Source organism: Micromys minutus (assembly GCF_963924665.1).
Source record: "Micromys minutus genome assembly, chromosome: 14".
NCBI classification, from domain to species: domain Eukaryota; kingdom Metazoa; phylum Chordata; class Mammalia; order Rodentia; family Muridae; genus Micromys; species Micromys minutus.
Window position 1 is genome coordinate 27,220,138 of NC_137983.1, and position 16,178 is coordinate 27,236,315.

Genomic DNA, 16,178 nt, shown 5'->3' on the forward strand with positions numbered 1-16,178 from the left:
AAAACATTCAATAAAAGGTTGGGCTGGTGATGAGTCAGTGCCCAGGAGTTCCACGTTAAGTCACAATTGGCTTTATGCTGGAGAACATGTATCATTTGATGTGCTCAGGCACAGAGGAGAACAAGAGTTTCTTGTCACAACAACACAGCACTGGATCACCCAACTGTGACTAAAGAGGACTCCTGCAATCCCAGACTAGAAGTGTAGCCTTGTTCTGATGTCCATCCATGAGAAAATGTCCACGGCAGATTTGATGGAGAACCTCAGGGAAGAACTCACCTGTTTCATCTGCTTAGATTATTTCAGCAGCCCAGTGACCACCGAGTGTGGGCACAGCTTTTGTCTGATGTGCCTCCTCAAGAGCTGGGAGGAGTACAACACACCTTTATCTTGTCCTGAGTGCTGGCGGACTTTGGGAGCCCCTCATTTCCAAGCCAATGAGCGCCTGGGAAGACTGGCTAATATTGGCAGACAGCTGAGGTCCCAGGTGCTGCAGGGTGAGGAAGAGCAGAGCAATTGTGGGAGAACAGCAGGGCCCAGTAGGGTGTTCTCTGACGATGAGCAGAGTGTCAGTAATTTCTCACCACCAAGTCATGGGATGAACAAGGTGTATTTCTCAAGTGAGGCTGAGGAGCAACACAAAGTAAGTTGGGATGCTCAGTGGCAACCTCAGAACCCAGAACTGGTCCTATCAGCTAATTCTCATTCAGGTCTCTGTCAGTGACAGCCATGGGCGCGTATCTTCATGTAGTGTGTGGTTCTTGCTTCCACCCTTTCTTTGAGAGCCTCGGTCATCTTCCAATGACTAGTTTTCTTGTTCTTTCTACTGCTGGATAACTTGCTTGTTTGCCAAAGGGGTTGTTTCTATTGCAGGAAAAACTCCACAATATCATAAATATTTTACGGAAGAAGAAGAAGGAAGCTCAGGCCGTTCTGAACCATGAGAAAGAGCGCGTGATGCTGTGTAAGGTCAGTGTCTGTCTAGTGTTTGGTCTTGTGTGTGGGATTCCTAGTGACATGTCAGGGAGGAAGGACCATTTTTGAGCCTTGTCATAGGCAGTTTCCTGCTCTTTGGTTGACACCCATGGTGTGTTTAGCTGAAGTCTACTCACCACAGGCAGATTTATTTTTCCTTGACTAGTCTATTATGATGCATCTAATTAATATTATTTAAAATACAAGCAACGTATTTGCAAGTTAGGAGGGAACCCAGTTTAAAAAAAATGTCTCTCAAATGCTTAGAGAAATGTGCGCACCAATTAAAAGCAAGCGAAGAGGATAGGACAATGGCAAAATAGTAGATTGATTCATACTGCAACTAATGCCTGAGGTTAGTAAGATTTGGACTTGAACTGTCTAGCAGTTAAAGCAAAGAATTAAATGTTTAATATAGCACAGGCAGTCTAGATATTAGGGCTGGGGAATTTTCTCAGTGGGTAAAAGCACTTGGTGTACAAGCTTTGTGACCTGAATGTGGATATTCAGAACCCATAAAAGCCAGAAGGACAAATATTTGTAGTCCCCTGTGATCCCTACCAGGAGATGGCAGACAGACATACAACAATCCCTAGAAGCTCAATGGCAGGCTAGGCTGATATACACAGCAGTGATAGATTACACTTGATGTTGTCCTATGGTCTGAACAGATGTATTGTGCACACACACACACTTAGACACACACACAAACACAGACACCACCCCCATACACATCCTATTACACTCAAAGTGAATATCTTGAGTAGCCCAATAAATGAAGGCAATGAGGAATTTTGCTTGAGACAGCCTTTCCCTATGTAACACAGGTTAGCCTCAAACTCATGATTTTTTTTTCCTGCCTTAGCTGCTCAAGTGCTGGGATTTCAAATGTGGTAGAACACCATTCATTGTACATGTTGAATAATTATTATTTTTTTGTGAGGTAGAGTCTTGCTCTATGGCCCTGGCTATCTGGGAACTGGCCATGGAGATGAACAAGCTGACCTCAAATTTATATCTAATCTTCCTGCCTCTGCCTTTGTCTCCTTAGTGCTAGTTTTACATGAATGGGCCGCAGACAAGCCTACATCTCGAATTAAGTGCGACATTTTGAGATGTATTCCTAGTATGTGATACAATGCCAAGTTTGCTTTTAAAATCCAATATTTGTCTAATAATGTATATATACACCTTTTATATTTTTCCTTTTAAGTTTTAATTTATTTCTGTGTATTCCTACTAATAATTATAATTTTTTTGAAAATATTTCCTCTTAGATTTCAGTTTATTTTCAATTAGTGATAATTACTATGTGTCATGTTTTTGACTTTTCTGTTTGTTTCATTCAGTAAAAATGACAGTTCTTAGATTAGAAAATCTGATTTTTTTTGACATTTGGGTACATAGACATATTTCAAAACTACTCTTCCTCTGCTGCGTCAATTTAAGTTAGACATTATAGGACCGTTTCTGTTGCTAACATTTGTGTGTGTGCATGCCTGTGTTTGTATGTATGTGTGTGTGCATGTGTGAATTTTGTGCACATGGGATAGCAGGAGGAGACAAAGACTTGTAAGCAGGTCGTTGTGTCTGAATATATGAAGATGCACCAGTTCCTGAAGGAAGAGGAGCAGCTCCAACTCCAGCTCCTGGAGAGGGAGGAAAAGGAGAACATGAAGAAGCTGAGGGATAACGAGATCCATCTGACTCAGCAAATCCGCCGCATCAACAAAATGATTGGGCGGATTGAATCCACCTGTCAGAACTTGACATTAGAGAGCTTTGAGGTGAGGCAAAATTCATGAGAACACTGGTAAAAATTAATGGAAAGAAAGAAAATGCACAGTGGCCCACAGTATTTCAAGCCATAGGGACTATATTTTTCTTTATTCTATCATGAAAAATTAAATTCTGCCTCAGAAGGAGTTTTCCTAAGGAACTGGAATTCTGGGTATCAAAAATTCTTGAAAAGGAGGAAAAAAATCAAATAAGGAAAAGAGAGAACAAATAAAAAAATTTCACAAACAAACCCGGAGGCGGGGGAGGGGGGATAGTTTCTTGACTTGCTTTGCAAACACAGCTTTGTCTAAAAATTCATGAGTTATTTGTAAGCATGGAAGTGGAAATGGAAATGGGCATGGAAAACTTAACCTTTTCAAAGACCCTATGAGGGTTAAGTACTATTGTCATATAGCCTACAGGTGGTCATCACCAACAAAAAGGACCCCAGTTAGCAAATATTTAATGATGGCAGTTAAGGAGACCTGATTGTCCTACCGCTAAGAGGTTGCAGAACCCATGTGTTCTGTGTGCCAAACCCACTGTTCAGTCTTTGCCTACAACCTCCCTGGGCTACAGCACTCATCAATATTGTCTCAATCATTAGCCACAGGACCAACTTCAGCTCAGCTACCACTCACTCTCAGACTGCATAAAGACTGCTGCCTAATTTTGTGTCTTCTAAATGATATCAGGATACATAACATAGTCTTGGTCTTAGTTCTTGCTCGGGCATTTTTCTTTGCTCATCTCTGATTCCCTGGGGCATGAGATTAATATTTGGCCTCAAATATTAAATATTCAAATATTAAAGGAAGGAGGGCTTAGGAGTTTCCAGTCATCTCTGAGCACGTCTAGGCAGTTAGTGGTTGCTGGGTGGGAGGGGGGACTTTCTTTTAGTGATGTAACCACAGGTATGCTGCCGATACTCTGTAAATAATCCCTTACCCATATCCCCATAAATAACCCTAATTAAACAATATCATCAAACGAAGTCATGTGATTAGAATTGTGGACACATTGGGACTAGGAAGGGGATGAATAAGAGTGGAAAAAAAGACAAGATCAAATTATATGCATATATGAATACATAAAAATACATTATTTATATATATGAATACATCAGAATGCAGACATGTATAAAATTGTCAGGATGAAATCTATTATTATACATAATGAATATATGTTAAAACACACAAGAAAGGACTTTTGAAGAACCAGCAAGAGATTGTTTAGTGGGTATACGTGCTTGCTGTCAAGGCTGACCAGGTGAATTCTGTCTGTGGCTGGGATCTATGTGGTCTGAGAGAACTACCTCCCCTTAATTTGTCCTTTCACCTCCATATTTGTGTTGTGACAAAGTACATTCCCCACTCCCTACAAATGAGATTTGTTTTTGTTTTATTTAAAAGCTTTGATGCAAAGAAAAGAGAACAGATTATTCTCTGGTCAGAATAAGAAACATCTCATGTTCATTAAAAACCATCTTTAGAAGAAGCTGAGGCTTTACTCTCCTGGCCTATCTGTTATCCCCTCTCAAGATGTGCTAAGGTCATGGAGGTAGAGTCTATGTAACTAGTACAGGATTGTGATGAGCATCAGTTCACTAGTAGCTAGTGATGGAGATGAATGCATAGTAACCTTCTTTTCTTTATACCCCTAGGAAGTCAGAGGAGCCATGGATCGGTAGGTTTCTATTAGGTCTCCATTGTGTAGTCTATGGAGATCTGGTCCTGATGAAATAGTGACGGTGTGGGGAAGAGTATGTAGATGTTGTTGGGGAGAGGTGCTATGGACTGTCAGGATAGAGCAGGTTATGTGGTACGTGTCACAGAGAGAATAAGACTGTCTACGCTTTCTCTCGGAAGGTATGAGTCCTTGTTGTTTCAGTGTCCAGAGACCACCGTCACGGAACTGAGCCTGTGTCGCATCACCGGGATGAGAGAGATGCTGAGAAAATTCAGCAGTAAGTCCATCTTCTTGTCACATCTCTGGGGATTTCCTCAGTTACGTGCGTGTTATGGGTCCCCCTGAGCTCTTGGGCAGCTTCTTCTGGCATAAAAGATTCTCCTGGCCTGAGGCTCCCAGTTACAGTGTCTGGAGTCAATGTTAAGGCACCAAGTTGCAAACACTGCCTATGCTTGTGCCGAGACACAAGAAGCCTTGTTTGATATTCTGTTAGGCACTGTTTGTTCTCAAAAGGTTCTGTGATATGTACACCCATACCCACTGCACAAAGGGTTCTGTGATATGTACAGCCATACCCACTGCACAAAGGGTTTTGTGATATGTACACACCATACCCACAGCACACAGTGATCCTCTTGCAGGGGATGCTGCTTTGTCTGCTCTCTTCCTGTTGGGACAAAAGCTAGATTAAATTCTTTTGTTTTAATTTCTGTGTGTGGGCAGTCAGTGATGGTGGTCATGGTATTAGTGGGCACGTGAGTATGAGTGTGGGTGTATGTGCCAGTCAATGGGTATAGAGGTCAGAGGACAACCTTGAGGGTTAGTCTTTGACTCTACATGGTTTGAGGCATGTTCTTCTATTTATCAGACCCAGATACTTTGGAAACATTTGAGTGGAAACTGAATTGTATTGCAATCTGGGATGGGAAGTATATATCATTGTTCAAAGATGGGGGTAATGTACAGTCTGATAGCATTATTCAAAGATGAGGGTATATACAGCCTGATGTGTGTTGGAGAGGAAGGGTTGTGAGGCTGCTAGGTGCATTGTTTGGAGAGGGGTGTGTGAACACTTTACACACAGGTAAAGGAACAAGAATGTCTTGTGCATTTTTACAAGAGGATGTGTATGGGAATAACTCAGAATCAAATGGGGTCCCAAACTGGCCTGCCTCAATGGGAGCAAATTTTTCCAAAGTCAGTGAGAATTTGAGGCCTCTCATGTGACCTCCTTATAGGTGGGTGGGGTTAAAGGCCTCCTAGTAGCTCACATGTGCTGTATGACATTGTCACTGGGGTGCTAACCATACAAAGCTGCATTTATCCATGGCATAGTGAAAACCACGAATTAAAAATTTACTATTATAATACTCATTGATTTTGTAATACTACTAGTGTTAATCTGTATGAATTTCAATTTTCTTTTAAGTTTATTTTTGTTTATTTAATTGTTTTGTATTTGTTAAACAAGGTCTTATGTGGCCAGGAACTCTGTATGTAGGCAGGAATAATCTTGATTCTCTTGCCTCTACTTCCAAAGTACAGTGACTGTTAAGTTTGTGTGACTGCACCAGGTTTTATTTATTTATTTTAACTGTTGGGAATTGAACCCAACATTTGAACAGGCTTTGGGCATGTTAGACAAGTATTCCACCAACAGTGGAATACTTCTAAACTTTCCTTCAAGTTCTTATTTAATATTTAAAGATCTAATTTTAACTATGAGTATATGTGTATGAGCATACGTGAATTTTGGGGTGCTCCAGAAGGCCAGAGGTGTCATATCTCCTGGAGATGGTATTCTAGGAAGTTGTGCACAATCAGACACGAGTGCTCGGAATCTAACTGCGGTCCTCTGGAGAAGCATTATGTATGTTTAGCTATGGCGCCTTCTCTCTAGCACTGGTTATTTATTCCCTGTGTATTATTGCAGGTAATATGAGACTATTATAATTGCAACAATGATCAGATACATTAATGCATAGGAAGTGAGGGTATCTTTGAGTAGATAGAGAACCGGAATTCTTTTTTTTTTCCTTTTATTTTATTTTATTTTTTTAACTTTATTTTAAAAAACAAAGATAAAAGAAAAAAATTTAAACATTTTTGCATGAATGTATACAAATACATTTTTGTCAGTGCTTGGCTTTTTTTGTTTTTCTCTTTTTTTTTAAGGTTTGATATTCTGCATTAAGGTCTTACTAGTTACAATAGGCAAAAAGTACATGTAAAACAGGATGTAATCCGGAATTAGTCAATGTTTTCTTGGTGTGTAAGGATTGAGCATAATGGTTTTTTTTTTGTTTTTGTTTTTGTTTTTGTTTTTGTTTTTCTTCTTTTTTTCTTGAGCTTCACACAGTCTGTGAGTTGTTTCTGGGGCAGTCTGAGCCTCCGGGGTTAACATCCCACTATCAGTGACTGCATATTATGTCTGTTCTTTTGTGACTGGGTTATCTCACCCAGGATGATATTCTCTAGATGCATCCATTTTCTTAAGAATTTCATTAAGCATTGTTTCTGATAGCTGAGTAGTACTCCATTATGTAAATGTACCACAATTTTTGTATCCATTCATCTACTGAAGGACATCTGGGTTCTTTCCAGCTTCTGGATATTAAAAATAAAGCTGCTATGAACATTGTGGTGCATATATCTTTGTTGTGTACTAAGGTGTCTCTGGGGTATATGCCCAGAAGTGGAACAACTGGATCTTCAGGTAGTACTATGTCCAATTTTCTGAGGAATTGCCAGACTGATTTCCAGAGTGGTTGTATTAGCTTGCAACCCCACCAACAGTGGAGAAGTGTTCCTCTTTCTCCACAATCTGGCCAGCATCTGCTGTTATCTGAGTTTTGGATCTTGGCCAATCTGACTGATGTGAGGTGGAATCTCAGGGTTGTTTTGATTTGCATTTCCCTGATGTCTAAGGATGTCGAGCACTTCCTCAGATGTTTCTCAGCCATTTGATATTCCTCAATTGAGAACATTTTGTTTAGCTCTGTACCCCATCTTTTAATAGGGTTGTTTGATTCTCTGGTGTCTAGCTTTTTGAGTTCTTTGTATACCTTGGATATTAGGCCTCTATCTGATGTGGTGTTGGTAAAGATCTTTTCCAATTCTGTTGGCTGCCATTTTGTTTTCTTGATGATGTCCTTATCTTTACAGAAACTTTGCAATCTTATTAAGTCCCATTTGTTAATCTTTGACCTTAGAGCTTGAGCCATTGGTGTTTTTTTCAGAAAATTTTCTCCTGTGCCTATATGTTCTAAAGTTTTCCCTACTTTTTCATCTAATAGTTTCAGTGTATCTGGTTTAATGTGGAGATCTTTGATCCACTTACACTTGAGCTTTGTACAAGGAGATAAGAAAGGGTCTATTTTCATTCTTTTGCATGCTGAGTGCCAGTTGGACCAATACCATTTGTTGAATAGGCTGTCCTTTTTCCATTGAATGTTTACAGCTCCTTTGTCAAAAATCAGGTGACCATATATGTGCGGGCTCATTTCTGGATCTTCTATTCTATTCCATTGATCCACATGCCTATCTCTGTACCAGTACCATGCAGTTTTCAGCTCAATTGCCTTGTAATATAGCTTGAGGTCAGGGATAGTGATTCCTGCAGATGTTTTCTTGTTGTTGAGGATGGATTTCGCTATTCTAGGTCTTTTGTTATTCCATATGAAATTGCACATTGATCTTTCCAACTCAATGAAGAACTGAGTTGGAATATTGATGGGGATTGCATTGAATCTGTAGATTGCTTTTGGTAGGATGGCCATTTTTTAAATGTTGCTCCTTCCAATCCATGAGCATGGGAGATCTTTCCATTTTCTGAGATCTTCCTCGATTTCCTTCTTTAGAGGTTTGAAGTTCTTGTCATACAGGTCCTTCACTTCCTTAGTTAGAGTCACACCAAGGTATTTCATAGTTTTTGTGACTATTGTGAAGGGTATCTTTTCTCTAATTTCTTTCTCCATGTTTGTCCTTTGAATTTAGGAAGGCTAATGATTTGTTTGAGTTAATTTTGTATCCAGCCACTTTGCTGAACTTGTTTATCAGCTGTACGAGTTCTCTGGTGGAATTTGTGGGGGAGAACCGGAATTCTAAAACTGTCTAGAAAACAGTTTTTAATTGCACCCAGTTTCCTCACATTCTCACAGATGTGCCTCACTTTTCCTCACATGACTCTACTCTGTCTCTTCCTCTAGCTTCACTGTCTGTTCCACGGGCAGCATAAAACAAGCTCAGAGATCCTGTTCTCTGTTCTGTTTGTTTATTGTGAGCTAGGGTCTTATTACATAGCCCAGGCTAGCCTTAAGCTCATCTTAATCCACCTGGCTAAGATTCCTGAGTGTTGGAGTTGATGGCATAAGGTATCAAGTCCAGTTAGAGGTGGATTTTTTCTTTTCTAAAGGAGGCTATCTTATCAAATGCACTGAAATTAAACCGAAACGCTTTATTTTGAAATAGAATTTTATAGTATAAAGCAGGCTGGTGTTGAATTTACTATATAGATCTGTTTGGCCTCAAACTTGGTTCTGAAACCAGATGTTGCTGTGTAGTGTAGGCTATCCTTCCACAGGCTGGATACTCATACTCTCTTACTTTAGTCTTATGAGTGCTGGGATTGTTTGCCTGCTTAATACCTAAGTTAAAAAAGAGGCCTAGCTGGCCTTGGTAGTCATGTCTAAATCTCAGCACATAAGAGGCTAAGCTGAGAGAGAACTGTCATGTTTAAGGTCTAGCCTGGGCTACTTGGTTAGATCCTGTGTCCAAAACAAATAAATAATAATAAGACTATCTATTAAGAGTTTAGCTTCACATTTATACATAAGGGAGGTTGCCAAGAATGTCAAAAGATTCATTCTCTTCTCTTCTTGCAGCAGATATAACTCTAGATCCAGCCACAGCCAACGCTTACCTACTTTTGTCTGATGACCTGAAAAGTGTGCAATACGGAGGGACCAGACAGCAATTACCTGACAACCCAGAAAGATTTGATCAGTCTGCAACTGTGTTGGGAGCCCAGATCTTCACCTGTGGGAGACACTACTGGGAGGTGGAAGTGGGAAAGAAGACAGAGTGGGAAGTGGGTATCTGCAAGGACTCTGTGAACAGAAAAGGGAATCTGCCCAAACCTCCCGGGGACCTCTTCTCACTCATAGGCTTAAAAATCGGGGACGATTACAGTCTCTGGGTTTCATCACCCTTGAAAGGTCAACATGTCCGAGAGCCTGTGCATAAAGTTGGTGTGTTCTTGGACTATGACTCTGGACACATAGCTTTCTATAATGTGACAGATGAGTCCCTCATCTACAGCTTTCCTCCAACCTCTTTCCACGAAGCTCTCAGACCTATCTTTTCTCCTTGTCTGCCAAATGAGGGGACAAATACAGACCCTCTTATCATCTGCCAAATCTGAGGGAGATGCCTAGAGCCATCGTCGAAGACAAGGTCAAGGAGCAGCCTAGTCACTAAGGTGGTTACTGCATTTAAAGACATCACATATCAGATTACCTGGAAATAAAAAAACCAAAAACCTCCCTTCCCCAAAGACTTTTCACAAACCCACTTCTACAATGAAGAGCCAATTAAAAATCTATTCAACAGAGAATAGAAAGATGATAGCCTGCCTGTAACCCAGCTGGAAATCTGAGTTACGCTGAGTGTGTGGTGGTCACTCAACGTACAGGACCGTTTCTATCTTGTCTCACCTGTCAATCTGTGATAGGCCAGTTTTATAAATATATGACATTTTTTTCAGTCTGATTATTTGGTGTCCTGAAGGTACTGCTTTGGGTGGATCTCACATCACCTGCTGGGGGCGGTAGGTCTGCAGGAAGTTGTCTTCCTTTTGCAGTCTTCACCTTTGAGTGTTTCTTTGTCCCTCTCTTTAAAAAAGACTTATTCATTTTAGTTATATGAGTACACTGTAGCTGTCTTTAGTGTACCTGGGCTTCATGACACACCAGAAAAGGGCATCAGATCCAACTACAGACGGTTTTGAGTCACCGTGTGGTTGCTGGGAATTGAGCTCAGGACCTCTGGAAGAGCAGTCTGTGCTCTAACCACTGAGCAATCTCTTCAGCCCTCTGTCCCTATTTTTAAAAATAGAAATCTTATTTTATCTTGAAGAATGTTACCAATTACAGTGCCATAGGAAAGACAAGTCAAATGATGGGGCGTGGCCAGCACACAGCTGATTACAGGTTTTTAAGGGGAATTGTTATGGGTTGTATCTAGAGTGGAGACTAGATTGAAGGGAGTGTATGTGTGTGTGTGTGTGTGTGTGTGTGTGTGTGTGTGTGTGTGCAGGGGCATGGTGGTGCATACCTATAATCACATAATTTGTAGGGTGGATTGAGGCAGAGGGATCAGGAATTCATGGTCATTTTTGATTATAAAGTGAGTGTAAGGCCTCATGAGTGTGGGCTTCATGAGACCTGGCTTCAAAAACAAAACAAACCCTTTCCTCAGCATGCAAGGCCCACATGAAGTCCGTTCACATGAGTCAATCACCTTCACTGACCCTAATCTACTGTCTCTCTTATCCTGACACATGTCAACTTTGTGCCCCTGAAAGGCAGGGGACAGATATGAGCCAGGGTTCAGATGCCAGACAACCCTCTCTGCCCTGCCTTTTCATGCTGTAGCCACAGATGATAATCAATGACTTGTACATTTCTATTTATTTCTCATTCAGCAGTAAACTAAATAGCTTTCTTTTTCTTTTGAGACAAGGTTTCTCTGTGTACCAGGCTGTCCTGAAATTCACTTTTTAGGCCAGGTTGGCCTTGAACTTTGAGATGTGCCTGCCCCTGCCTCCTGAGTTGCTGGGATTGAAGTCAAGGGAAAGCAAGCCCAGCCACTTTCCAGTTTATGCCATCACCCTCTTACTGTGGAACATGTAGTGTGTTCTCTATTTGTGGCTATACCAGTTAGCCCGAGCATTTGGGTGTGTTTAGGATCCCTCAGCTGTGTCTCCTGCAGGCAGGGGGAGGGTGGAAGGGGAAGAAGCAATAGGGGAGAGGAGGAGAGAAGGGAGAGGGGAGAGATTGTCTAGGAAGTCCTGTTATAGATTTCTATTGCCTTCTAGTATGAAGCAAGTTTTTATGAAGCCTGAAGCCTATGCAAGGGAGGTACATCACTTAAAAGACAAATATTAATAAAATTACAAATGGTACAACAGGATCAGGATCTATCTAACCAGGACCTCAAGCAAAGGAATTTCCTTTGTGGCACATCTCTTTCCGGTTAACCAGGTGCAAAGTGCAGGGCAGAGGCTGTGAAAGAGGCATCCCAGGCTCCAGCTATGGCTTTCTGCCTAGCTACTGTACTACCCTAAGCTAGACTCTTAATCTCCCTGTTCTTCCTGTCTGCTCAGTAAAGCGAGGTAGAAATGTCTGCCTCAAAGGCATATACTTGCCCACAGAATATTACTCCCTTTAACACCTTAGCTGTCAATAATCCACCCTTCTTTACTCTGACATTTATCGCTCCAGCCAGACTGCCACCCATATCTTACAGTGCTGACAAAGGAATTCCAGTTTCATTGATTGCCTGCCTTACCTCCTTCCCCATGCAGGCTGCCCATCCCAGTAACTCTCTCAGGCAACACACCAGATCGTGACATCTCACAACTGATTCTGCTGAGCCCATAATTCTAATTTTTAATTTTTTTTTCAGAGAGAATAAGGCTCTGTAGCCCAGGGTTGTTTAGATACCCAGGATATAGCTTAGTCTGGTCTTTAATTTGTGGATTATTTTCTCCCTCAGCTTTCTAGTGTTGAGATTGTATGCATGAGTTACCACATTAAGCCGAATTATAATTTGTATTTCTTATATACTAGGATTTTATACATATATATATATTTGGGGTGGAGTAAGGGAAGGATTCACTACTTCGGAGTACTTGCTGTTCTTGCAGAGAACCTGTGTTCAATTCCCAGCACCAACATGGTGGCTCACCACCATCTGTAACTCCAGGTCCAGGGGATCCAATGCCCTCTTCTGGTCTCCCTGGATACCAAGAACACAGGTGGTATACATAGATACATGCAGATGAAACTCTCAATACACATTAAATAAACAAATCTTGAAGAATTATATTAATATCTTGATTAGTATGCAAAACAATGGGCTTCATTATGACATTTTATGCATGTGCACATTTGTCCTTTGCTCATATTCAGAACCCATTACTGCTTCGGCCACTCTTCCATGGTTACTCCCACTCACCATAGAGTCTCTCTTTTGCTTTCAGGAAACTTCTTTGGTAAGTCTCTGATTCCCTGGCCTCCCTCGGTATGGAAAATCAATGCAGTGTGCTCTAGAGAGACGAAAGTCTGAGTAGTGTGTGTGTGTGTGTGTGTGTGTGTGTGTGTGTGCACATACGTGTATCTTTTGAGAGTTTGCATGCATATGTGGTGGGGGGCCTGTGGTAGGGGTAGGACCCTTGCAGGAATTCAGTCTGGTTTCTTAGTTCCCCTTCTTGTCTCTTCACTGTTTGTCCCTCCCTTCAAGTCCCCACTCCTGTCCCAATTCTCCAGTCTTCCTAGATTTAGTTGCTACTTTTTCAAACCTGTTTACAGAAGAGAGTCTTATTTGGATTTCCAGGGCTCTTTGTTTCTGTCACTCCAGGAAGCCAATGTCCTTGGAGTAAACTATCAGAGAAGAGCTTCAGAAAACAAACAGGGAGGGATCAGACTGATGCTTTGAGATATTTCTCAAGTCCATTTTCCCCTAGAAGAAACCAGCAGACCCTCTGGCTAAGCTAGAGGGATTCATGTTACTCTTACTCTATGCTGGTTATTTTTATAATCAGTTTTTTTTAAAGTAATGAACACCATCTAAAGGCAGTTTTAAGCAATGTAAACACAGAGAGCCACACTGCACACTATGCCTTAAAAATTGAAAATTGTTTTATTCCCTTGAGCTCAGGACACTTGAGTTAGCAGTGGAGGAGTTTGTGTTTCTTCTGAGTAGGTCTGAAGAACTGCTAGCCTTAGTTAAATTTTTATGAGGTATTTTAAAGAGTAACTGTGAAATGTGCTGTCTCCTCAGAGGTACTGGGACCGCTCTGTTTTTATCTGGCACGGCTTTCATCTATTGTTCAGGCTATGAAAATGCAATGGGCTGGAAATTTATATGTTCAATTTCTGTATGTAAATTGTACTTTGGTAAAAATTTTCAAAGGGGAAAAAACATGGCTGCCTTTCATCATCATTTAGGGTGCTGTGGAGAATGCTGAGAGGAAGAGTAGCATGCAGGTCATTTATTTTTTACTTTTTAAAGAGGGTTCTGAAGACTGTGGTCTTTGAAATCCAGGAGAGAAACGGATCTGTTTCCAGAGATAAATAGAAGGGAAAGGTCTAGAGACAGGCTGCCTCAGTCCCACACCGTGGGCATCTTGGAGTAAAAATGACCCTTTCCAGTGATTCCCAACCTTCCTAATGCTGCAGCTCTTTAATACAGTTTCTAACCTTGTGGTAACCCCCAATCATGAAACTTTTTATTGTTACTCCATAACTATAATTTTGTTACTGTTATGAATCATAGTGTAAATATCTGTTTTCCAGTGTTCTTACGTGACCCCTAGGAAAGGGTCTTTCAATGCCCAAAGTGGTCCCAACTCACAGGTTGAGAGCCTCCGTTAGACTAAGGTCATCTGGAAGAGAACTGAAATGCTCAGTGTTTTAAGAGCTACGACTCACTGCTGTGTGTCATTGCATGGGACTGAGCATGGTGGCTCTCTGCAGCCAAGATTACCTACTCAGGACACTTCTACAAAAGGCACAACCAGATCTCTTCATTAGAAAACATGAGAGAGGCATCTGGGCCCACCCAAAAACCATGGATAACTTAGAGGGAAGTTTGAGGTTTAAGGTTTGTTGACTCTTCTGGCTTTGTTGTTTCTCTCTCTCTCTTTTTTTTTTTTTAGTCAGCTTTCCACAGAATCTTGGCTGGTCCTGACCTTGCTAATTTAATCCAGGGAGACTGTGAACTTCTGACCCACCTATCTAAATCTCTCAAGGCCTATGCTCAAAGGCTTGTACCACATTAATAGCTTTATGGAATGCTGGGTAACTAACTCAGGGCCTTGTGCGTGCTAGTAGGCACTCTACCCACTGAGCTGTGTCTCTAGACTTCTGGCCTTTTAAGTCATTTATTTCAAAATTCATGTACACTTGTTCTTTAATGCAATAAATTCATGCGCGTAACACACGAACACCAGGTTTTTGTTTGTTTGATTTTGAGACACAATCTCGCTATGTGACCCTCTCTTGTAGAATGCTTTACTCTAAACACAACATGGCCATTGTCCTTTTCAGCTGTTAGCAGGTGTGGGTACATTAACTTTCCATCTTGGAGACAAAGGAGGGATCCTAAGATATTCTTTTCATCAAGGACTCATAATTGTTGTTAAGCCATTTCCTTCAGTAGTATAACTGTTCATAAATGACCATAACAAAACTCACTGTGCCACCAAACTAAGGGGAAATTTTTTTTTGCTTGCTTGTCTGTTTGTTTTGGGTACCCCATTTGGTGAGAAGACATGTACAGATTTCCTCAGTAAAAATTCACACAACACCTAGACTGCTCTGGATTTCATCACATAGACTGGTCAGCTTTTGAACTTCTGATAAATTCTCTTGCCTCTCCTTCCCAAGTGCTGGGATTACAGATGCTGTGCTAGAAAGTGTTTGCAAACACCTAAAGACCACCAAGGAGCCATATTCCATATAATCATATTAGGGTCTCTTTGTTATAAACTTGAGTTTGGGCTTATGGTTGACCCATGAGGATGCAGCTCTGAACTCGGACAAGGTTTTGTAAGAAATGGCAAGCAAGGGAGGAGTATCTGTTCTGGCAAACGGCTAACTGAATGTCTATTGCAAGTTGATAGGTGGCTTCTCTGAAGCAAGAGCATACTCAATCACAAATGGTCTGAAAGTACATCTGAAACAGACTAATCTTTGATTGGCTATTGATAGGAAGTAGTTGGGGAGTAACTCTGGGTTATGGGCCAAGGACAAGCCATGGGGTTCTTCCTAGTATTTGGGTGCAGCTTGGGTTCAGCTGTGTGTCAATTTCTCAGGCTTTTTAATTTTTTTTTTTGTTGTTTTTTAAAGATAGAGGCCAGTGTCAAGATAGAATAATAGGTTTAGCCTCTCAACAGACATGTATTATATCATATGCCAGCCCTGTTTTAAAATAATTTGGATCACATTGTTCTACACACAGAACTTTAAGCTAGGTTGTCACTTCAAACTTACATAATATTTATGTATATATGGCTTGTACCATGTGTCTTTTATTTATTTGTATGTGCATGTACATGTGCATGCATGCATGAGTGTGTGTGTGTGTGTGTGTGCGTGTGTGTATATGTGTGAGTATGGGGGAATGTCAGCACATGTCTATATAGGTACAGATCATAGAATAATCTTTGGTATTGTCTTTAGGGTTACTGCTGATCTCCTTTGCAGCAGAGGTTTTTCATCAGCTTGGGGCTCATCAGTTAGGCTAGTTTGGGTAGCACAGGAGTCCTCCTGATCCCACATCCCTAGCACTGGAATTAAGGGCACAGACTACCAAGCATTTTTATGTGGACTCTAAAGGTAGGACATAAGTCATTTACCCTTATAAGACAAGTGCATTAACTTTCTCATGGCCTAATTTGCCTTTGTCTTACTTGGTCTACATTCTATATTTACCTTTTTTTTTTTTTTTTT

At 41.0% G+C, this 16,178-nt stretch overlaps 1 protein-coding gene across 1 annotated transcript; it reads left to right on the forward strand.

Annotated features, from left to right (window-relative positions):
• Nucleotides 1–217: 217 nt before the first annotated feature.
• On the forward strand, nucleotides 218–9,865 carry TRIML1 (tripartite motif family like 1; the record flags this gene model as incomplete). Its single annotated transcript, XM_080928559.1, has 6 exons — nucleotides 218–643; nucleotides 874–969; nucleotides 2,532–2,762; nucleotides 4,418–4,440; nucleotides 4,623–4,720; nucleotides 9,327–9,865. The coding sequence occupies 6 exons, from the start codon at nucleotides 218–220 to the stop codon at nucleotides 9,863–9,865; spliced, it is 1,413 nt and encodes a 470-aa protein (XP_080784685.1).
• Nucleotides 9,866–16,178: the final 6,313 nt, after the last annotated feature.